Here is a 23,600-nt window from a genome sequence, read left to right as displayed (position 1 = left end):
CTCGATATTTTCGGCGTTTCGATATTTTTACGAGCTCCTTTATTGGACGTTCGTATCGTAAAGATTCCACCGATCGGGGCGATATCGTTCCACGTTTCTCGATCGTCCGGCAATCTCCTTCGTCGGGTTGATCGATGTAAACGATTCGACGCGTCGTCGTCGTCTCGTTGTCATCGCTTTTCCCAAGACAGAGGAACAGCAAACGCAAACGTCGATCGAGGCTACGCGCAAACAAGAAATTACGTGTTCGAGGAAATTTGGAGATGGATGGCAACGAGGTGCGCTGCTGCAGCGTTCGTCGAAAGTTTCTCTCGAGAAGGTTCTCACGATGGTGATCCTGAGACGCGGCGAAAGAAATCGAAATGGAATGGAAGAGAGAAGAGCGAGGAAAGGGGATGGAAGGCAGGCGGCCCTTTCGGGCCTGCGGCGTTCCTCCTTTTTCTCTTCTCGGTTGGTCTTGGCAGCGCTGCCTGCTTCAGGCTTCGGGGGTTCGAGACATTCTTCGACTGCGTTTTACCTGACTCTCGAAACGCGCCGATGCCGGGCTACCTTTCGGGTATACGGCAAATGCAGCACAGAGCGAAACAGGAACGCATCGGAGCGATCGTCGAAAAACAAAGCAAGTGGAACTGCAGAGGATGGGGAGCATCAGGGAAAGAGAGAGTCAGACAAGAGGAACGACGAGCAGAGATTAAAGAGGAAGGGCGGTGGGCCGGGCGAAGGGACAAGAAGAAAGAGAATGGAAAAGGGAGGGGAGAAGACGGACGAAGGATAATAAGCGACTGCGATACTATTCTCATTGCTGCTCTCTGCGTGAGAGCACGCGTACTTGACACATGTGAGCGTACATATGCCCACTGCGTAGCCCTGCTGTTTCTCGTTCTTGTATACGAAAGAAATTGAGCGAGAGAGCGAGCCTAAACCTGGAATCTAGATCTCCGGCTCTGGCAGACCATCGAGGCGATGCGTTCTTGGAAACGACGCCGTTCGTACGCGTTTCGCAATCGGCGCAACAGGCCAATTGCGTGTCGTTTATTCACGTCGCTGCGATGAAGAGAATGTGGTACACTTTACGCAACGTTCCCGGGATGGACGATTATTTGGCGAAAAGTTCCGGGAAATCTCGTACAAACTCCGCTGCTATTTTCTCGTTAACTGGCCGTTATTTTATATCCTTCCGGCAAAGCCGCTAAACCCAAGAGGAGCTATCGAACGCGCGCCCCGTTCCACAATTTTGCGTATCGTTGCAAAGCCGAAGCTCGTCGAAAATTCTTGGAGAATCTTGAGAGATACGGCAAACTGGAAACAGCGGGCAGATTTCGGGTGTTTCGAAGCTCTCAGACTTCAAGCGGCTTATCGAGGACACAGCGTACGTAACATTCATGGTACGAGACGAAAGGAGAAGAGCGAGACAATTATATTTGAAATTACTTGGGACGAAGAGGAAGGAAAGAGAAGACGCGAAGATTTGTCAAAAGAGCTGGTCGCCGCGTGTTTTCCACGCTGGATGCACCTCGTGTTCTCGGTTTACTCGGCGCACCGTGTTTTTCTGCGGCTGCCGCGAGGATCCAGCCGAGGCCAGCTTCAAGCTCGAGATTCGTACGCGTCGAGGAAGCGGACTCCCCCTCGAAAAAGGGAAAGAACAGACGAAATAAGTGGCTCCGATCTCCGAGCACGAATTACCTTTCGAGGTTTGCTGGCGTTCGGATGAAGAGAGCTCGACGACCACCTCTGAATCAAACGAATAAAGAAAAAAGCAAAGAGAGGGAGACAGAGAGACGTAAGATAGGAACGTCGCTTCTTCCTCCTCTCTTGGCCCGTTGCTGCCATTTCGTTCCCGATTCTGGCCAATTTCGCCAGTTTTTCGAACCGATCGAGCGAAACTGGCGTGCCGCAATGAATACGCTTTTGCTTGTTCTTCCGCTCGGATTCAGCTAGTCTTATCTCTTTACTCGCCTTCTCTCTTTTCTTGACCTTGCCACTACTTTCGACGATAGTTAGTGAAAAAAGAACCCTTGGAAGCTAGACACACGGGCTTGTCAAACTATGACGAATACATTTATGTTCGCGTCGAATCGTTAAGCCTTTAGCTACCGAGCACCGTCGTAGTGACTTCGCGCTAAATCATTTTCTGGACGAAACGCCATTATTATTCATTATTATTATTATTATCATTTATCAACGGACATTAGACCTATAATATTCGATCCGATATTGCGTCAGGATATGTACACAGCCTGGTAATCGAGTCGCTGTTTCCGATGTCGCTGGCAAGGAAATCAAGCCGGGAAACCATAGCATTACACAAAGATCGCGAACATGCGTTAAGACCTATAAATCTTAAAAATAGAATCTTAAAGAAGAAATTAAAAAGAATGTCGGCAATCTTTCCCCTCTCTGCAAGCCCGAACATACACAATTTACGAAGTATGAGATCATAATTATGATCGCGACTACAGTCTATATATAGTGATTCACTCGTTTGCTTGCTTCGAAAGTTGACAACGTTTTCATTTACAACTCGTTCAAACATTCCTATTCTATTCCGATAGCGAACTAGCAGAATTAAATTCTTCAACACCGTAGTTTACATACAAAGCGCATTGGCGGCAGTGCAGTTCACGGCTGGTTCGTGCGGCCGTAGCTAGAGGGTCGATTCTGCCGAACGCATCGACCAAATCGGTAGTCGATCGGCCCAACGACGCCTTAATTTCGCTTACGACGCTCTTCGTAAAATGCTACTGACGTACTACGGGCGACTATAGTCGCTCTGCGTAAGATGACGCGTACTGTACATATGACGAGTATTGTATTAGGTTGTCCGGAAAGTGTCTTTCTTTTCTAGACACGTCTTTTACAACGATACATCTTTATACAAACATGAAACCTAATCTATCGAACGTTGTGATCTTTATTTTGATAAAACAAATAGGATCACACGTAATTCGATAAAATCATATAAAACGAAAAATGTCGTGTATCTATTATTTGCTTATAAAACGAAAGAAACTTTTCGGACGACCTAATACATCCTCAAGCCTTTTATTAATGTGGCGGCACGGGCCACGGAACCTTCCAACGGCTCCGGATACAAAGCGCTACGCCGTCAAAGCGCAACACCGACGTGTCCAATGTGCCATCGATATCTTCACGCTCCTTCAGCCGAATCCTCGGAAGAGCATACACGTGCCAGCGTGTATGAATGCACGCTAGTGGGGGATATCGATTGGCAACGAAGGAAAGAATTCGTTCGATTTGGGAACAAAAGGACAGTCCGTCTTGTGCCGTGAAATAGAAAAGTCCTCAGTGCCATTGCGTAGCAACGCATCGATTGAACTCTCGGTCTCAATTGTTAGTTGTTAATCGTTACCAGTTATTGTTGATCGTTTTTGTTAATTATTATTTGTCGATTCTGTCTATTAAATCTTTTCTCAATAAACTATTGTTCGTTAAACGTCTGAGTATTCCTTCCGCACCTATCACGACGTACCACTTCATTAACAATGAAATGGTGTGACAAGAGGGCAATGTATATGTTGTCCTCCTTCCACAATGAAGAATTTGTTGACCCGAAACGTCATTATCGCAGGCAAAAAATGATTAACAAACCGAAGTGTGTTGTCTGTGATGGGAACTGTGGAGCGAATCGCGATACCAGTGCCAGATTTGCGACGTTGGCATATGTGTAACACCATGTTTCGAAAAATACCACATGCAATACCATTATTAAAAGCTATTAGCATCATACAATTCTATTATACCATATCATATTATTATATTCTGTCATTACAGAACATTTTATTTGTTTCCAAATTGTAATTGAAAGTGAGTGTGTTAAGAACTTATAAATACTCTGTTTTGAGGAAAGTTTGTTTCTTCGAAAAGCACCGTCAGAGCAGCTCGGTTAGCAGTGAGCCGTAAACGCGGCCGGTGACGACCTTTCTCGCGCACCGTGCACTGTTTTGCCGCGGCGGAGAAGCCGCCCGAAGCGAAAGGGTTAATTTCGTTGTCCTCGAGCCCAAAGGATCGATCGGTGGAACGCATCGATCGAAACGCTGATACCGTATATTGCCTAAACTCGGCGCGTAACGTTCGCAGGATCGTCGCGTCGCTTTGTGTTTGCGGCGGTATTAATATCGCGAGAGAGCTCAGTCAGGTCGCCTAATGCGATACCGTAGTAGGACAACCGTAGTGCAGACAACAGGTGCTAATAACACGTACAGACACGTCCACCTAACTGTCGCTTGTCACAGTTTACTTCCGCTAGATAGTAATCAGCTGCAACTTAATTAAGTACATAGCTCGTGGTAATCGTGAGCCACGTTCTTAAACGCGTTCTCTGTTGGCTGGAATCACCGGGAACGCCTGGAAACGGGCGAGGATTCACGCCAAATTCGTGCGCGGTCTCTTCGATGGGTTTCAGCAATCCTGTTCCAACGCTTACAAACCGATCTGTTGCGTAACTTTCGCGAAAATTCGAGAAAACGTTTTCAATTAACGCGAAGGAATCTCGTCACGTTCGATGATCTCAAACGGGATTTCCAACTAGATTTACAGCGTCTTTCGCGCTATCTTGGAATCTTACGGCAACAATTAGCAGAATCTCGGCTACCTTCCGTAACTTTGCCACGTTTACGTGTTTCCAAACGACCTTGCGCGTTCCAATTTTGCCGGGTCTCGATGCTACGAGAAACGCGTTGCGAATCCCTACCATTCGCGAAAGAGAAATCGTTGAAAAGCAGAGCGGAGTCTCGTTTACCCAGCCACTTCCAACAACTTCGTTAAGGGATTTCGATTGCGATTAGAGTCGCGCGAATCTCGAACGGTCCTTTGAACCTTTTTACGATTTCGATAACCCGTACATCGACCTCCTTTTTAACACCGTTTTAAGTGCTACTCGAAGTAACGATATCGGTGGTGCGCGAAACCTATTAAGGAATGGCGGTGGATTAACTTTCATTTATATTTCATTATTTACGCCATGATACGCAGTGGTTATTACAATACGAAGTTGATTACCTCGGCAGAACGAAAGGTAAGAAACGTTCGAAGGTATCGGGAATACGAAGGAGATCAATATCCTCGCGAAAAAGATTGACCTTAGTGAATATCCTGTTTATACAATTTTTTTGCTCACAAAGATCGTGACGTGATTCCTGCACGAGTAAGAGAGCAATGCTTTGAGCGCAAAGATTACACCGAACGTTGTTTCGTCGGGTGAATCCTTGCGTAGCCCCGAATCTATTCGTCGATCGAGGCGGCCACGCCAACACAATTAGTTGGAGCGCAGTAATCCTAAGGAGCTGTCATAAAAGGATGCTTTTTGATTTACCGTTAGGGCCGTTAAGTGGCATAAAACATCCTCGAGTCAAGGTAAAAATCCGGTAAAAATTGTGAAAACGTGGGTTTCCGCATGTTTCCCGGGATTCCACCCACAAGCGACCAGTGGTGGGGCAATCTTCACCGAGCAAGAGTTTTCTTTTGCAACAGCATCGTCACCGGACTTCACTGGATCTACGACTACAGATCAGTCAACATATCTTGACTTGTTCATCGACTTTAGAACAGTCAACATCTCTCGAACGGGTTTCCACCCTTCAATCAATCACCTACTTAACTTATCCCTTACGCAGCGTAACTATCTTTTCTATAAAGTTGTTGGAAATATATACTATCTTTGAACTGTTAATCAAGCATTCTACTTATTAAAATCATCTCTATTATCCTAATCGAAATAGGGGATCGATCTGTTCGTGGCGTCGATTGTCAAATCGTAACGAGAATTTACGACTCCCGTTGACGCGCTTCCTCGAGATCGCGTCTCTCTGCGACTGGCCGAATAAACAAACGTCAAAGTTCAAACGTCGTAAGGCTTACACAGCTTAACACTTCGACCGTCACGTTGGTCATATACGACTGGCCATGGTTTTCTCCTGTGACACCACGATAGTCACTGATGACCGGAGCGCTTGAACTTACAATTATAAAAATTGAACGAAAATTGACAGTTAGGGCATTTTGAATATAACCGATAAATAGAAGATACTTTGAAACAAAAATTTGAACAATTAAACATTTTTATTAGGACATCAATAAAAAAAATAAGGACAAATCTTGCAGCTAACGGTGCACTGTTAAACATAAATGCGGTTCATCAATACAATCTGGATGATAGGTGGTCACCTTTTTGGTCCGATTCTTAGCAATTTTTGCTCCTAACTGTTTAACGTTTTTTTTATAGCACTTTCTGCAAAATTTTCGTGCCAGGTACGCTTACCCTTCTTTCTTCTCCATTTCGCGTCGCAATCTTTGTCGAATAAGTATATTTGACGGTTCTGGGGAATGACACTGTGTAAGATGCATTGCGAGTGGCATTCTAAAATCTGATACCTTGATTTTTGTTTTTGTTGCTTGTTTATGGAGTATCATCGCGTTTGAAATTGATGAATTTAACAATAACTCTAAAGCTAATTTTATATACCAGTTGAGGGTTCTTCTATATGGTATAGAATATGCTATCGTTTGAACTGATAAATCTACAGCACAATTTCCTCTGTTGTAATCCACCATTGCCATTGCTTTATCACAAATATTTTTCTTTTTTTTTGTACCTCTATCATTTCAACCGAATGTTTCGTCGAAATCATAAAAATGTCACGCTTTTCTCTCCACCTTACTATTATATATAGAATGAGCAAATACTATTTACTTAATATCTTCTACACGTTTCAACAATATATTCTGGACGTTTTGCTTACGACGAAATAACGAATACGAATGGTTTGTTGGAATAAACGAAGCCTTGTTATAATCTGTCGCTATCAACTGTTACCAAGGCGCCACGGTGGTCACGCGATAGCCACCAATAAGATAAACGGTCCGTCGGGGAAGAATGTTGTCTTACATCATCGATTTATTATTATTTTGCCATTTTATGCTTTGAATAATAAAAATATTCCCGTGGCGTCCTGAGCGAAACATGTGATTTCGACGTGGCAGTCAAAGTGTTAACCCTTTGCGGACTACCGCCGCATATATGCGTTCTGTGTAAGCCATGAATTTGGCCGAGGAACTCACATATACGTTTGGCACAGGACCAAAAGACTTATATGTGTGTCATTTTATTTATCCTGAGGAGAACCTGTACATGTACATATGTCTAGATATCTGAGAATCTGTTCATAGCTTCGGACAGTTATTTTGAAGTGACTGGCGTATGTCTATTTTTCTGGGCGATAATCTTATGCAGATTTGCGCATGGGTATAGTAAACTAAAGAGTATTATGTCATGAAAATTATAGACCTTTAGAAATCTTATCTTGCGTTTAACGTAAACTCGCGAGTCGAGTGACAACGAATGGTCGAGTCAGAACGAATTTCAATCTTTCAATGGCATTACCAGATGAATCAGAAAGCTTTTTATATATTTTATATATTTTTTATAATACCTTATACACGATGGCTAAAAGTTTCAGAAACAACATGTTCGATAGTGATAGCAGTGATAACGAACATTATTTTGTACCCAACAAGATAGAAGACGACGACAGTGGTTCGGACAGTGGAAACGAACTCCGTTCAACAATGAATCGGTTCAGACGTTCAATATTTCTAGTAATAGCGACAATGATGATGAACTAAATATTGATGAAAATAATACAAGCCTTGACAATGAATAATGCAAATGTTCAACTTGTATTTGCATATTTCCTCAATATGCCAATATCTCTTGTCCACAGCGACGCTCGTTCGTTCGCAAAAGGTTAAGATATGAGAATACTCGCGTTGAACAGGAGATGCGAATAGTCCTGAAATCATGTCGCGTTTCAATTTTCCGATATCTTGGCCCTCTATTAGACACGGCTTCTTACTCATGCAGCAATCACGACTATTCTTGGCTGAGAAAATTGTACAAACAGGATATGCGCTAAGTTCAACAGGAGACACGTAACAGCCTGAAACACGAGCACTTAGGCGTAAGTAACTATGTTGTATACGTTCGAAATTGTTAGCGAGGTAACAGTAGTGCGGCAGCCAGATAACGGAACAGTACTCAAGACGAGTCCCAACCAGGGTACGATAGCTTGAAAAGAAATTTTTATTGTTCACGTGTTGTCACATTTGTACAGCTTGACTCTTCTCGCCTCGGTTTTCCCAAGGAATCACACATACACCCACATTTATTATATTTAGTCTGGTAACTTATCGGTAACTGATTGGTAGTAAGTGTGTATGTAACGTCGCCGCGTTTCTTTTCCGTATCTCAACTGTCGACTACTGGGTATAACGGTTGGTTTTTGGAGACGATGGCCCAAGTCGGAAATAGGCCAGTGTTCCGCCAGTGTTCGATCGAAGAGAGGGACAAAGACGTTGGAAATGTCGCTTCTTTCCGTGAAATGTTCGGTCGCCTAAAGGACTATTAATCATTTCGATCAACCAACACCTTGATTCGGTGCCTTTGAGGGGTTCGCGGAAAAAGATGCGATTCCTGGTACGGGACAATGGCTGGCGAATTTATCATTCCGAGACAAGTACGGAGGAGAGAGTACGTGACGAGTGCATAATCGCGATCTCCTTTGTCCGCGCACAACGCAGAATCGCCCGACGAGCGTTTCGGCGCATGAAAATGAACGTCGTTCCACCTCCGCTTCTCGTCTTCCAGCCGATCTCTGTTTCCAATAGCCACGTTCTTTTGTTCATTCGACTGTACACGCCTTCCAACGATCAACGTTTATCTTTTGTTCGTAAATATTCGCGTCTATCGCACGATAACGATATAAAATTCCATTTTTACACGATAAATTGGCGCGTGCGTTGAATCGCTCGTTACGAGTTATCGAATCGCCAAGAATTTCACCGACTTGACGGATTTCTCTTCTCGAGCGAGTAGCGAACTTGGAGAAGCAGCGAGGCACGCGCAAGTGCACGCGTAATCAACCTTTGGATAGTCGAACTACGTGTAGAGCCCGTGATCGCGTGCTACTCGAGTTTCCACGAATCGTTTACTCGCGTTCATTCACCGTGGCAGTTTTATACTTTCCCCCCTAACAATCTGACATTTCGAGACGGTGACTCTCGCGAGTTTCATACGCGGCCGCTCGAAAAGACACTCTGCCAAGATCGTCGTTCACTTTGTTTACTCGAGCGTACGGCATTCCATTCGCGCGATAGATGATTCGTCAGCGTCGGTCTGTGCGTAATCGTAACAGCGGAGACCCAATTCGCATTCGTGTCAGCCTTTTCGACGCTCAACTATTCGGTGTAAAAAGTCTGACGCTCGTGACCCTCGTTCTCTATCAATCTAGGTTAACGATATATTTATATTACATAGGCATGGCGAGATCTTTTATTGTCGTTGATACACGCGATCCAGTCACGAAAGACGCAACACCACGGCACTCGCTTATCCGTCACACCATCGAATATATTCCGATCGAATTCCGATCGAATAATCTAATCAGCCATAATTTCGAAAGTATCTCTTTCATCGACGTATACGCGTCTATACGCATGTAATATACAAATTGCCGCCAAAGCCGTAAAAGGCACCGTGAAACTCGTGAAATTGCTCGATGGTCTCAAGTTTCCGGAAAGCAAGTTGCACGATCATCCCACCGCGTGGATATACGTCTGCTATCGCAGAACCAAACTCGTACCGTACCTAAACCAGTCGTACCTTGGAATTTCAATCATAGACCATCGACCGATATCCATTTGCTACGGACCGAGAGTGAAATGGATTCTGCAAGTACCGACCAGCAAACTGACACGGGCAATCGTTTAGGATATCGAATTGTTTGCGTCCGGGTTAAGAGTTGCGAGACAGAAGTTCGACTACATCCGTTCGAAGATTGCGGCGGGCAACGTAAACGCGAGTAAAACACGCGACTCGAAATCACTGCAGCATGAGTAGTCCTCTGCTTGCTGTTCGAATTTCGAGGACGATGGGTTTTCTAGTAGACGGCGGCGGCGCGTTAATAAATCGCTGGAACGAGGGATCGTTCGGCGCGGAAGCCACATTTTCTCGCAACTGCTTTCAAACATCGCGATAAAGACTTTCCTGCTCCTCGGAAGGCAGCCGAAAGGCCATTTACCTCAGAGTTCGTGGCTTGTCACGCGAGACTACAACCGGACTCCACGTGAAGCGTCGCCGAGATCGTTTTATTGTTTCGTTCGGTCGCGACTATATCTCGATGTTTCAGCAGGTTTCCCGCGAGTTCTCGAAGAACCGGCAAACTCTCCGCAGCTAATGACCCTTTGAATCGCTGCTTTTCACCCGCTTTAACTCGACGAACGTAGAGCGCTTTCATCGAAAACGAGCTATTTGGTTGGCAACTAAGTGATTGCGGAGTTTGTCATTAGGTGGTAATCACAAAATCCGCGATCACTTAGTTGCCAACCCAATACATAATCGGGGCGCGTGCAATCACATCGGCAAGGATACCCTTTCCACATACAGCAACCACGGTTGCTTTTACGCTACATCTACGTAACACCGTTTTTGGACATGAACGACCGCCATAAATCTCGACAGACTTCCGTCTAATTAGCCGAGCTTTCCCCAAGATAGCTGCCTAATTCACCTCGTGTCGTTTTCTTCCACATTTCCGGTTCTCGACGTTCGACGCTCGGAAATCGGCCCGCTTGGCCGATTTTATTTTTTAAAAGCATCCCTGGTATATCTGGAAAGTCAGCGAGAAAATTCTGGCGAGGTACTTTCCAACTTTTTCACTTAATGATTCCACGAAAGGTGTACTTTCTGGAAACAGAATATCGAAAGCACGCCACGTTCCGCGAACAGGGAAACTCTTCTGACCGAGTTTCGCTTCTGAACGTAAACTCGGAACGCGAATAAGGTCTCTTGACTCCGCTAAAACGTGCATGCTCCAGCGAAATGCTAGATAGGTTTTCGTAACAACGTTATGCACGTTGCAACGTTAGCAACAATAACGCCATAGGCAAACTGTCTTGCCCGAATTCGATGCACAGCAACCCTTTGCCACCGGATCAATCAAATAAACAAATCCGATTACCAACGTGGAATTTAACCAAAGAGACAAGAAGCAGCGGAGGGAGAACCTCGATCGACGTTCGACGATCGTCGTCTTCGCTCCATTCGCATCGACGAAGCAATAGGAAAATGGGACCTGGGAATTTGCAACTTTTGAACCACGTTTGGTCGAAAGGTGGTTCCGATATACGAGAACGAGGAGCAACGGTGTTCCGGCCGGAAAACCGGAAGAATGCGAAGCTCTCCGCAGATCCCAACTATTTACGTGCTACGGACGATTTGCACGAGCTACCCTGCATCCGTAACTGTTCCGAACTCTGATTAGATCCGGACCCTGCTCTCTCCTGTTTGAACCCGAACAAGATTCCAAACTCCAGACTGCCTGGAATTTCCAAATTCCGGCTTGCCTTCCCTTTTTCTCGATCCCATCTGCGCGCACCCGTTCAAATTCAAAGTACCGATTAACCATGGACCTCGGACGCCGGTTACACGGGCGATGGAATTTAGCAGTTTCGTTCGATCGGCTGACCCCTTCCACGCATCCGCTTCAACGAAATACGTCTGCTCTCGTTATCCTCCCCTCGCATCGTCTCAACCAAGGTAACTTTCATTTCCTAAACGGTCGTCGATCGCGACGGTCCAAAAGCGTCCATCGAGCAAGGAAACATTGTTTTACCGAGGGACGTCGTTCAATTGCCGAGAAACGCCTTAGTTAAAAAGGAAGTTGAATTAACGGGAACGCGAATTAGTACGCGGCGGTCACTTCGGTACGAAATTTGGCCAAGCGGTAGAGTAAGCAGAACGTAGGAAATGGTTGGCGCGGTCACAAAGGAACTTGTTTTCTCTTACCGAACGAAATGGCAAACTAGAGGTGTGGTAAACGTCGAGCTCGATTCTTTGCCTTCTACGGATCGAATTACTCCTTTACTCTCGCGTCATCGATTACTCGAAAAAAGTCAAAAAGTAACTTTCGCTGAATTCCGGCAAATACGACCGCCACACACTTTTGTGATCGCATCGGCGCAATTTAGACGGGAGTTGGAAAAACTCGACAAACTGTCGACCCCACCCTCCCAATATCGAAACTCGATGCTAATTAGAGTAACAATCTACCACGCCAACTCCGCCTCTTGGAACGAAGAAAATTTACATAAACGAGTTCGAGGAATCGCATCGTGGAAACAATGGACAGAGTGAAACGAAGGATGACTCACGCAAACGGACCGACCATTCTCTCTCTCTCTCCCCGCGCTCGTCGCGTTTCCATCCTCCATTACCTCCAACTTTGATTTCCCTTTACCAAAACTGATATCATCTGTCTGGACTATTCGCGGACGACGCATCAATTGCGCGACTAAAATGAAACTGAGGCAGCCCTCACACCAAGATATTGAAAATACATATGCATCGATGAAAGCGTTCGCAGGACGAGCCTCGCGAGACACAGCGTCGATATCGACATTTCCTGTATCTTGGCAACACATTTTCCCTATGAAGGCGAAACGTGAAAACGAACAACGACATTCACACGGTACGCAGCTGGCGACACGTGTACTACGAAACGCGTATCTCCGTGTGAAAGCAGCCTAACGCGAATCGACTGCCAGGACCGGAGCGGAATCTCGGCCAGCGATGTTTACTTTCACAATCATGAAAAAGAAACGAATGAACTCGGGAGGGAAAAATCGATCGCGTCTGGCACTCGACAAGCAGAAGACGTGAATAACTAACGTCAGTTCGCGCTGATCGCTATGCGCTCCAACTATTTATAGATTTCGCACTAACAGCTATGCGTAATGCGCATATCTTCGCTGTATGTATGTATATGTGTGTATAGCTCGGTCGACGCGTCGCAATCAACCGGTTCCATGTTGTCTACCGGATTATGTAGCTATATTTCTTCTACGTAAATAATTCAAGTTCCTCTAGCTCGGACACAGTTAACCAGATTTCAGATGTCTCGCATAACGCTTTGGGATTTTTTCCCGGCATCGTCGAAACATTCGGATGGGAAATTTACAAAATCTTGTAATACTTGAACAGAACCGTTGAAATAATTACTTCAAGAGAAACTCTACATCTTTTTGTGTCTCACATCTCATACTTTTGTATATCCGTAGCCTGGAGACCGCTGTTACGAAGAGAATAGAATTTAGCGAAACAAAAAAATTGGAAATAAGGAGAGGTCATATTATCGTGCCCTTGAATATAAATTATATTTTGGATTACAGGGTCTAGAAACAAAAGAGATATAAGTAGATTTCTACTGCTGTTTCTTGCATCCTTCAGCTACAGCTACAAGCTTGACTTTTTGATAATGTCCTTTGCTATAAATATATAAACCTGCTCGCTATCATAGCTTCTTCTATTGTATTGTAACACTGCAAGAGCGAGGATCTGGATCGGCATATACTTATACCTTTATTTATTTCGATATATTTTTCTATTACAAATTCATCCACTCGTTCTTCTATCAGTCAATCTCAACAAGAACAGTTTTACTTCTTTCGATCTTCTGTTTTTCTTATCCTTTTCTTTATACCTATTCTTGTTGTTAATGAACTTTCTTTACGCATTTGCACACTGATTATTTCTACCATAATGTGAATTCTCTTCCGTATGCGGAATGAGTAAATAATGAGTAAACTTCTAAGGCGATACTCTTCGAAAAGGTCGGCCGTGCAAAATAATCGCCATAGCAATTCTTCCTTCGCGAGCGAAACTTCACCGCAATTTTCGTCGGTCGGCAAGAGAAAACAACTGGACGGTGGAATACGAGGAGAAACCGGGCAGCGAAGAAGTTGCGTTAGGAAACACGGTACCGGCAAAGAAGAGCGCGAGAGACCCGGGCAAAGGAATAGAAAAAAGGGGGAGGAAGAGGCAGCCAGACATCGAGGGCCCGAGCGAGATGGAAATTTATCGCGTGTATAAGGAAGAAAGTGGTTCGACCAGCGACTCCACATGTCTCCCTCCTGCAAGTTGCACCTGCGTTCCTGTCTACAGATGTATTCCCGTGTAAACGGTAACATTCATGGAACATGCAAGGCATCTCGCACACGCGCTTCTCTCCCTTTCCCTTTCCCTTGCTTCTCTCGTTTCCTTCTGTCGTTTTGTCATTCCCAGTCGTATTCGAGAACCGGACACTTTACGCCCGTCGAGACGATACCGGAACGACGTCGTATCGAAGGCAAAATGGTCCGCGAGCGCGCGTTTGTCACGAGCTCAAATCCATAAGATCGGGTAGACGCAGCTCCCGAGGAAGAGGTGTATTATCGGCTTCTTCTCTCTCTCTCTCTCTCTCATCCATTGATCCCCGCGAAAACATTCCAGATGCAAATTGCATCCGCAGCCGGTCGCATTTCCCTGCCAGCATCACCACGCCATCGTTCCATCGGCAAATATACATTTTCAGTCGATATGTAAATATGGACACCGTGTAGCTTCGAATTAAGCGATGTGGTTTAGGGGCGATCCATCACCGGTCTACTTATTAACAGCGATTCTCGAAATCTATTTGGCAAAGCCGCTTTGTCAACGACCGAACGTGATTTTTCAAAAGCCGCGTGTTCTGTCACGCTACGATGACCGTTTCTAGGTGACGATATTTTGATCAATGGAATGATACGGCGTGATATCCGATTTTGAAAAACTCGAACGTATTCAGCCAACAGTCATTAAACGCAATCCAAACGCAATTTTCTGTCGGCGGAGTGCGAGTGATTTCATCGAGGCCGGATTTATATCGCCTTAACGAATTTTCCGATCGATGAGACTAACGGAGAAAGGGTTTACAACGCTGAAAAATTTCGGATAAAAAAGGAGAAAAAAAAAACGCCGACACGAGTGGGCGGCGTCTGCTATTCGTCGGTACAATGACGAAATTAGCAAGGAAAACATAGGATTGTTTGTTCCGTTGCTTTTTAACGGTGCCGCGCGGATAGGATTTTTCCTGAAAATTGTTCGTTCCAGGTGTTCTCGTTCGTGGTCGGCAGGTAATTAGCAAAGCGTGACGCATCCGCCGAGTGTTTTGCTTCGAGTAACGGTGAATCCAAACTCGTGACTCGTGATTCTCGCGAACGCAAACAGGGAAGTATCGGTAGAAAAATAAACGAGATTCCCTCAAATATTTGCGGCGATGGATATCCGTCGTTACGTCGGGACGCTTTCCATATCGAGGCCCTAACCAAATACCCCGAACCATTTACTTTCGACAAAACCATCTCTCGTTTGCTTTTTTCAAACCATTCTCTTTCGTCTTTTTCTGCAACCTCACGGATGAACGTTCGCGTTCACCTTTCAGTCGCAAAACCTATCTCGCTTCAACGTGTTCGCGATTACATCTCGGCATCAGAAACACCGATGACCGATCGGAAGCAACAACAAGCCATAGAACCGAGGAAACTGGCGACCGACCGTAGCCTTGACGGATTTATTTTACAACGTGGCGTTTCGCGATGCACGATCGATCTGCAGCTTGGATTTCGCGAGTTTCTTCCAAGAAAGAATGGCAAACGACGAGAAATCGGCAGTGTCGATCGGTAGAAGCGAGTCGCGGGAAAGGTACGACCTCGGTGAATGACGAAAGCGCTTCTCTTTCGCGTTTTTACCTTCCCGTTCTCCTACACGTTCTTGCAGCTCCGTTGAGCGCGACTAGGCTCTCGTCTACTATACACGTTTAGCCTACCACCGCGTATTCGTACCTCTGTGTCGAGTATTATTATACGCGATGCCCGCGCCATAGGACACTTTCTCACGGTTTCTCCGCTGTCGCTGAATTTCCAAATTTTCCGCCCAAACGAGAACGCGTTCTTATCGAACTCCGAGCAAAACGACGACGGTTCGGCTGACTCGCTTCTGTTTATCGGTGTGCCACTTTCGAACTTGATCGTCCAAGCTTTCCTAAGACTCGGGGAAAATCAAACTCTCGATAGTCGAACGCTAATTTCTACTCATCGGGTGGTAAATTAAAGCAAGGAAAGGAAGCAAGAAATTAGCCTTTTACTTGCAAGGATAAACGCCGGCTGGCAAAAAGCAAAGAGAAGAAAAAAAGAATCGCTGATTCGCAAGAATGATTAGCGCAGGTGCACCAACGATGCGACGCGCGGTTGGAAAAACCGACGATTATACTGTAGCTTGGAAATGATGTTATTGGATAGAAATTTGTGCAACGTAACGAGTCAGCGCGGGTCACGCAACCGGTAAATATAGTAGGTATCTCGGCATCTAAGCGAGAGGAGAGACAGTTGGACGCGAAGATAAAAATACAACGAGCCTCGGGTTACGAAATGTTGTAGAGGAATGTTGGGCCGCGTTATCGATGCTCGTTCGTCGTTGCCAACCAGCCACGCGATTTATCGAAAATTTGAAAAGCCGTTGGAAAAAACCGTGGCGCGTGTAACGCGTTCTCCAAACAACCGTCTCGTATTTGTACAGCAAATAAAACCACGGCAGCTTCCGGTATAAACTTTCCCGGTCTGGTATTTCTACGTACACGCAAAGGCATAATAACGACACATAGTAGGACACCTTCGTGTCCCGTTAATCGAGAAGCGTGTTAAAGCGAACCGCTTCGTTTAATCGGTCTCGCGCGGTGTAACGCGATTCTCGAATGGTCGAACGAGCAAGCTGACCGAGAATGAAATTCGAGGCTACGGGGGCTCTTGTCTACGCTTTCCGAGAAGCCGCGCAGTAACTTTTGATGTTCTTTTCCCCGTAACGGAGACGCAATGCGGCCGTAAATTGCGACGGATGTGCGCCAAGGTGAAGAGAAATAATTCCACGAAATCTTCCGTTCCGAGGCCTCCGTTCGATACCGACTATGCGAATCGCGTAATCGCGCGTACCTACCTACTAAAATTGGCGCAACGTGACGCTACGATTCGATGACTCGCGCGGCCGTGCCTATGCTTTTCGCAATGATACAAATTTTTCAGGAAACCGCAACGAGCGTTTCGCAAGGAGCGGTCCGCGCTGGTTTCCCACTAAAAAGTACCGCGATAAGATCTGGCGATGTTTCGCAACGATTTCCTATTGTTCGACCGACTGCAGAGTTTCGCGCGATCGAATTCGACGGAAAACGTTCTCGCGACCTCGAGCGAACGAGCGAAAAGGAAACGGGTTTTCGAACAGAGGAAAACTTTTTCTCTCGGTAACGTTGCTGAAGATAGAGACGGCCTTGCAGCGTATACTTTCCACTGCGAAATGAAACCCGTTGCATTTGCATCGATAACGCCTGGAGACCGCGGCCACCGCTCGAAAGATCCCCTTTCTCGGCACCCAGAACCATACACTGGCACTGCTGCATCTTTTGCCTTTCCTTAAATTCAATCGCATTGCCACGGCGTTCACGTGCCACGATGCACTCGGATCGTATTACACGAAACCAAGACGGGAGAAGAGGAGAGAAGAGAAGAGAAGAGAAGAGAAGAGAAGAGGAAATTCGCCCTCGTCTCGATTCGTCTCCTCTCGTCGCCTGCCGCTTCGCTCCTCCGTTCTGCGCTCTCCACTCGACTCGCGTTTTCAAACTTTGAGAAAAACCGCCACGGGAAACGAAGCGGATAGACGAAGCTACGGTTTCTAGATCGAAAAACTTTTTCCGCGTTCTGCTACCGTGAAATTTAGGCTTCGCTTCCAGCATCGTCGAAAATCCGAGGAAATACTCGACGCGCCGTTTCCACGTCGACGAACAATTTCCTCCGCGAATTTGTCAAACGCGAACAATTGCCGTTTCTTTCTCCAATTCTTTCCAACGAACGGTATAGGTAAGTAACTGCTGTGTGTACAGTCGACAGCGTTCGCCGGTTGCGATGAACGCAACGGAACGGAAGAAAGGACGAGTCCGTTGGTCCCGTGGTCGTCGACTGGAGCCCGGACCAAGCAAAAAAATCATCGAGCTATTCGTGTTTGTATTCAATGTTGCTCGAGAACCGTAATCAGCAGAGACTGGCCAGTCGTCAATTTGGTGCTATGCTTCGACCAGTCCCATACTAGGAATTACATACTCGCTCTTCGAAAATCGTCTTAACGAATTCCGTGAAGGAGCAGAGTCGAGAGAAGCCAGCAAGAATGGTGCGTCCCTTTGCCGATGTGAAATTACAGTTCTGTTTCTCTGGCTTGTCATTATCCGAGTCCCGAGGCCCTCCGAGCCAACGCAGACGCGTATACGTGCCCTCCAACTTTCCCCAGGATGCGACGTCCGTGCAATTGCGATTTCTTTTCTATCCTTCCCTCTCGTCGCCCTTCCTTTTCACGTTTCAACCTCTCAACCATCACTTTGCCACCTTCTCTTACGAATCTTGGAAAAATTCTAGCTACGAGCTTCGATTCGGATTCGCAAATAACGACGAGGAGGAAAGCATCAACGCCAACGCATGAAAGACAGGGCAACACCCTGTCCATGGTCACGATTACACACTCTCGAAACGTTACTATACGAAGAATAGCTACAACAGTCGAAAGGAAACGCGCCTCGGCTGAAACATAAATGCACGCAAACTATCGCGTGACGATGAAAAACACACGAAAAGGAGACGTCTCTGACAATTGGGAAACGACTTTCCGCAAAACGATTACCGACTTCCGTTACATCGGAAGCGTATCCCCGGTGCCACTCGCGACCGGTCCTCGTTCGCGTTCCGCACGCTATCGTCATTATTCGGATACATGGTAACTGTATGCGTGCCGTTCGAACGGAACGAAACGACCACCGGTAAAAAACACGCTTACGACCATAGAGCGGATGACTTTTCGTTACGTTGCTCGTCTCCGCTCGCAGCGGTACACGTTACCGCTGTCGTTACCCGTCGCTCGGCGATACTCGAAAATTCGCCAACGCCACCAACCGGCAATTACCGTTGCTGAAATTTCGTTGAAAAATCGAATTTGCCTGGATCAGCGCGCAAGGGTCGTCCGCAATGTCCGTTAAGACGACTTTTTCGCGCACTGCTTCGATTCGCCGAATATTTCAAGCATAAATTTAAATAAACCATCTCTGACGGTAGTCCTCCGCACGGCTCGCCGACCACTCGACGGATACATATATGCATAAAATTGGCTTCGTTTGACGAGAAACGTGGCGCATTAAGGTGGCGACACGCGCGCCGTGTCGGTCAGTGGTTCGAACGACGTGCCGCGTTGCACGTAGTTTCCAGTTTTTTGTCGACGATCGCCACTTGTTCGGGACGCGAGATGCGCGAATCGCATGGCCAGTCGTACCATCTTCCTCGCGAATTGCTCATCAGATCGAGATAAAATATGAAATATAACGCGGCCATGTTTCAGGAGTTCGCCTTCGCGGTTAGACGTAGTCGGATGTTGCCACTAGTTATAACGCCACTTTCTACCGGTGAAACGCACATCGAGGACATTCAACCGAGAACATTTGCGCATCAACGATTTCGCTTGAATTTCATCCTTTGTTCTTTACGTTCGTCTGTGGAGCGTGTACGCGCCGCGGAGCCCTATACGCTCTATACAACATAACATTGATAACGCCGCTGCATCCTCGCGAGTCTAAATTGTTTGCAATGCAACATTTTATACTAATATACCGGCACTTTCTCGTGAACGATGAAAATAATTTCGTGCAAACGTATATGTAAATAGCCGAGAGGCAGAAAGATGAAACGTCATATCGATAGACGAGTTTCACTTTTGAAGAATGGAGATGACTGCTATGAAATTCTACAAATGCATAAATCGTTGCTGTTTCGTTCGAATTCTCTGCAATTCTGTAACGGGGACAAACGGAAATTTAAGATGTAAAAGAACGATGAAGCGCAGCTCTATCGCGACTGAACTAAGAGGAGAGGTGTTTAATTTATGCCTTCCGCATATCCTTTGTTCCGCGGATGAATTCGACCGCTAATAAAAAGCATCGGTCGGACATTTACGCATCGACGATTTCGCCCCTTGTTCTATTCAGACCCTCGTGTTCCTCTTTCTCGGAATCGTCATCGACGCGATACGCGCCGGAAGAAGAAAGGGAGAAAATCGCTTACGGGGAAAAGCAAAAAGCGGAAAAAACGTCAGGGCCCAGGAAAAGGAGTGGAATCTTGGCTATCTTTTTTCCTTTTTCTCTTTCCTTCCCGCCGATTACGGCTACGAGCAGTTGTTTTTTTTTCAAAATGGCCGTCTCGTACGCCGATTTTGTCGTCCTTGCACTCTGCAAACACGCCCGAAAGAAATGCTCGTTTGCAAGTATGCGAACCGTAAGGAAGAATCGAGAGATAACGACGATGCAGTGGTTTCTAATATTTTCGCCGAAATTACGATACAAATGAAAGCACCGGTGCTGTCGTGCGTCATTTTCGATTCGTACCCACGATTTTTTGTCCGTCGCGAAACTCGCTTGCGTACTCGTGCATTCAAGATGGCGGAGAGCCTGGTAGGCAAAGCAGCACAGGTACATAGTTACAGAAACGTTCAGCAGATACACATCGAACACGTCGATCTAAGAATCGGTATTTCGGAGAACGCGAAACGACTGGTAATCAGATTTTCCGACGTTTAACTACCGCAGACAAGAATCACCGTAGCATACGAAATGAAATGTAAAAAATCGAAGGGCTACGTACTTCAAGTTATGCGCGTGAGAATTATCCGTAAAAACGATATCGACCAGGATAGACAGTAGACAGGACGACGGCCCGTTGGAATCGATTAGACAGAATCGATGGAAGGATCGGAGAAAGAGAGAGAAAGTTGGGCGACCTGCGAACGAACATCCGCATAATTTCGTGCGTGTTCATCGTCGGGAAGCGGCATGCTTTAGATGGACACGCTCGATAGAGACGTAACAGGTGTGGACAGAGAGCGGGAGCGGGAGCATGGCCACACGTTCGTTAACCCTCGGACTTTTCGAGAACCAGACGCGACAACCTCTCCTTCTCGAGAGCAGCAGAGGCCAGTGAATGCGTGCAACAACTATACCGTTTGACACCTGGAGGAGTATACGGAGAACTCGCGCGCAGCGCACAATAGCCAAGCTAAAATCCCACTTTGTCCCAGGAATAATAAAGTTCCCGGTGCGGAAGGGATTCGGCAAATCGGCCGGTCGACCCCTCGAAGGTCTCTTCTCGGAACCGTGTCTTTGTTAGCTCGCCTTGCGGTTACGAAGGGGACAGCCGAACGCGTCTCAAACTGCGACCCCCTACAGCGATTTTCATCTCGTACTTCGTACCGTGTTTCTAGATTTATCGTGGAATAAACAAGCGCTTCGCAGAAACGTTATTACCGGGTGACGTGACGTGACTCGCTTGCCTCGTCGCCACACCGTACCGCGCCGCACAACGCCGCACCACACCGCGTCCCCAACAATTCCAATAACCGATCGCTTCTTCGCTCTCCTTTTTACGATTATCTCCAATGCGAATATCCTTTCCACTGGAAACCTGTTACGCTTTTGACAAACCATACGCCATTTTAGAGGACAGAGTACGCGTCTCTTCAACTTCCCAATGTTTATTCGGAAACCATTTACCAAGTCCTCTTCGTGTTTCTCTGTTCAGCCGATGTGTGCTTTGTCAAAGACGATGTTTGTTTTAAATCGAGCGTATTCTATGACAGACTAATAACCGGTTTAACGTAATGCTCTGATGATGGTTTAAACAAAAAAAAAAGAATATGCATATATGTATTCCGTAAATGTAGTAAATCAGTGAGAGCGAACAGTGGACATACTTCCAGGTATTCGTCGAGTTTGATAAAAAAAAAAAGTGGTAAGAAATTGCATCAGTCTACGCGAATGTCATTCAAATCCTGAGAGCGTGACTCAGAGCAGCCAGGACATCCAAGTAAGATCATGGGATATTCCGTTACACTTCTTCCGTCGGCGGGACTACGATTTATGTGTTTCTCGTATCTCATCGACGCGAAGATACATTAAGCTTGAAAATGAAAATAGGCCGAGTAACCTATGAGTTAATTACGATTCAAATCAATTTGACTAGACACATCGTTTAACCTTCGCTCGAGATTCCACGCGTGGCTCGTGTTTTCATCGGTTACACTCCCTCTGACAAATCTACATACGCGGTGTTCTTTCTTTTCACAATTTTCAAATTTCATTAACATTATTTTAACACCATCTTCTTAATCTTAACATTAGGAAAATAAAGTGACGCTCACCATTCGATACTCCTGTATCCTCGTAGACAACAGTGAAGCGCTTTGAACGCTCCGATGTTCGCGTACTCTGTTGTCACGACCTCCTTCGTAAACCTGAGGCCACCGGGTGGTAAATTGTCGAATTTGTGCTTGGAACAGTAGTCCTTAAGTTCGTTGCCTTGACAGATCGCAGTGAGGAGCGACAAGACAAGCAGTCCTCGCTCGACCGGTGTCGTCATCTTCAGATCTCGACGAAAAACCAATTTACCAGGAAGCCGGGAAAACGTTTCAGATTCCGTGATTTTCGAATCCGAGAACCGCCATGACCGAGTTTCCAGGGTGAAAATTACGTCCCAACGGTCCACAGCAGACTTTTCTCCAAAAGAAAACCGATATCTCTCACTTCAGCACCGTTAACGTCCAAAGATAAATACAACGACTCCCGTCACTAAGCACGCGCCGGCGATCTTAACCGATTCGTTTGATATTTGTCGTCAAACATAAACTTTCGTCTACTCGAGAAGATTGCGTGTTTACTGGGTGGTTTCAAATGGCTTTCGCCGCGCGCTCTTTTTCTTCTTAACCGATAAATCGTTCAACCATTCAGTCACTTTCAGTGAAATCCATTCCTTTTTACACCAGCTCTATTTTCGACAAAGTCCCACGCCGATTGTACAGCTAATATCTTTCAACCTCGCACGATTACCGATAATTTCAACCAACGCGTATATACTCGCGAATGTTTTTCGTAAAGCATTGCAAGATTCAACAACGTTACGTTAAGCGTCTCGATGTTACATCAACAACACCTATCACGAGACTGCACTCAGAAATCGTAACAAATCGTAAATCGTATCGCGTGCTGTATCCTAGAAGAGGAAAAACGTTGAATATCGAATTCTAGCAGAACGATCGTAACATAACCTACGTTCAGCAACCGGTATACAACGCACCAGCGAAACACACGCTGTGAAAGCCGACGGCTTACTGCCAGCCCACTGCTTTGAAAACTCCCCGTAGGCCACGGGCCACGGGTTTAAAACGAGCCGCCTGTTGCCTCGTGCTCGTTCGGTTCAATTCGGCACTCTTCGGCCATCCTCGACGGGACACCGACTATCCGACTGTGCTACGGTCGCGTGTAACCGCCCGTTGTGTTTCTCCCAAAAGGGTACAGCCGATTCTTTTTTTTTCTATATGTGTTTCAGTAGCTTTCAAGACTACGTACATGCCACGCGAATGTTATGACACGTTTGAACTCAAATTTACACAAGCTCCGTCTATTCATCGATTCTTCGTTTAATTGAGATATGTCCGTGGGAAATAGAGGACGCTGTTCTCTGAAGCAATCGATAAATCGATACATCTCTTACAAAACTAACCTTTCAGGATCGATTTAACATAACGTTCATTAGATTCATTTTCGTCTTGCTAATCTATTTAGTCGAAGCAGATAAACCGACGATTACGTTGAAAGGAAAATGAC

General features: G+C 46.0%; 1 protein-coding gene across 1 annotated transcript in view; it reads right to left on the bottom strand.

Moving 5' to 3' along the window:
• The window catches only part of LOC100745299 (single Ig IL-1-related receptor-like), a 136,180-nt gene extending 113,041 nt beyond the window's left edge, over nt 1–23,139 (bottom strand). Inside the window, exon 1 of the mRNA XM_003490392.4 lies at nt 22,139–23,139. Within this exon, the coding sequence (XP_003490440.1) occupies nt 22,139–22,356 (218 nt within the window). The 5' untranslated portion in view covers nt 22,357–23,139. The remainder of the gene's footprint in view (nt 1–22,138) is intronic.
• Nucleotides 23,140–23,600: the final 461 nt, after the last annotated feature.

This window comes from Bombus impatiens, unplaced genomic scaffold (assembly GCF_000188095.3).
Source record: "Bombus impatiens unplaced genomic scaffold, BIMP_2.2 scf_0434, whole genome shotgun sequence".
In the NCBI taxonomy this organism is placed as follows: Eukaryota; Metazoa; Arthropoda; class Insecta; order Hymenoptera; family Apidae; genus Bombus; species Bombus impatiens.
Note: the sequence above shows the minus strand (reverse complement) of the source record. Positions and strands in the feature narration are given on the sequence as shown.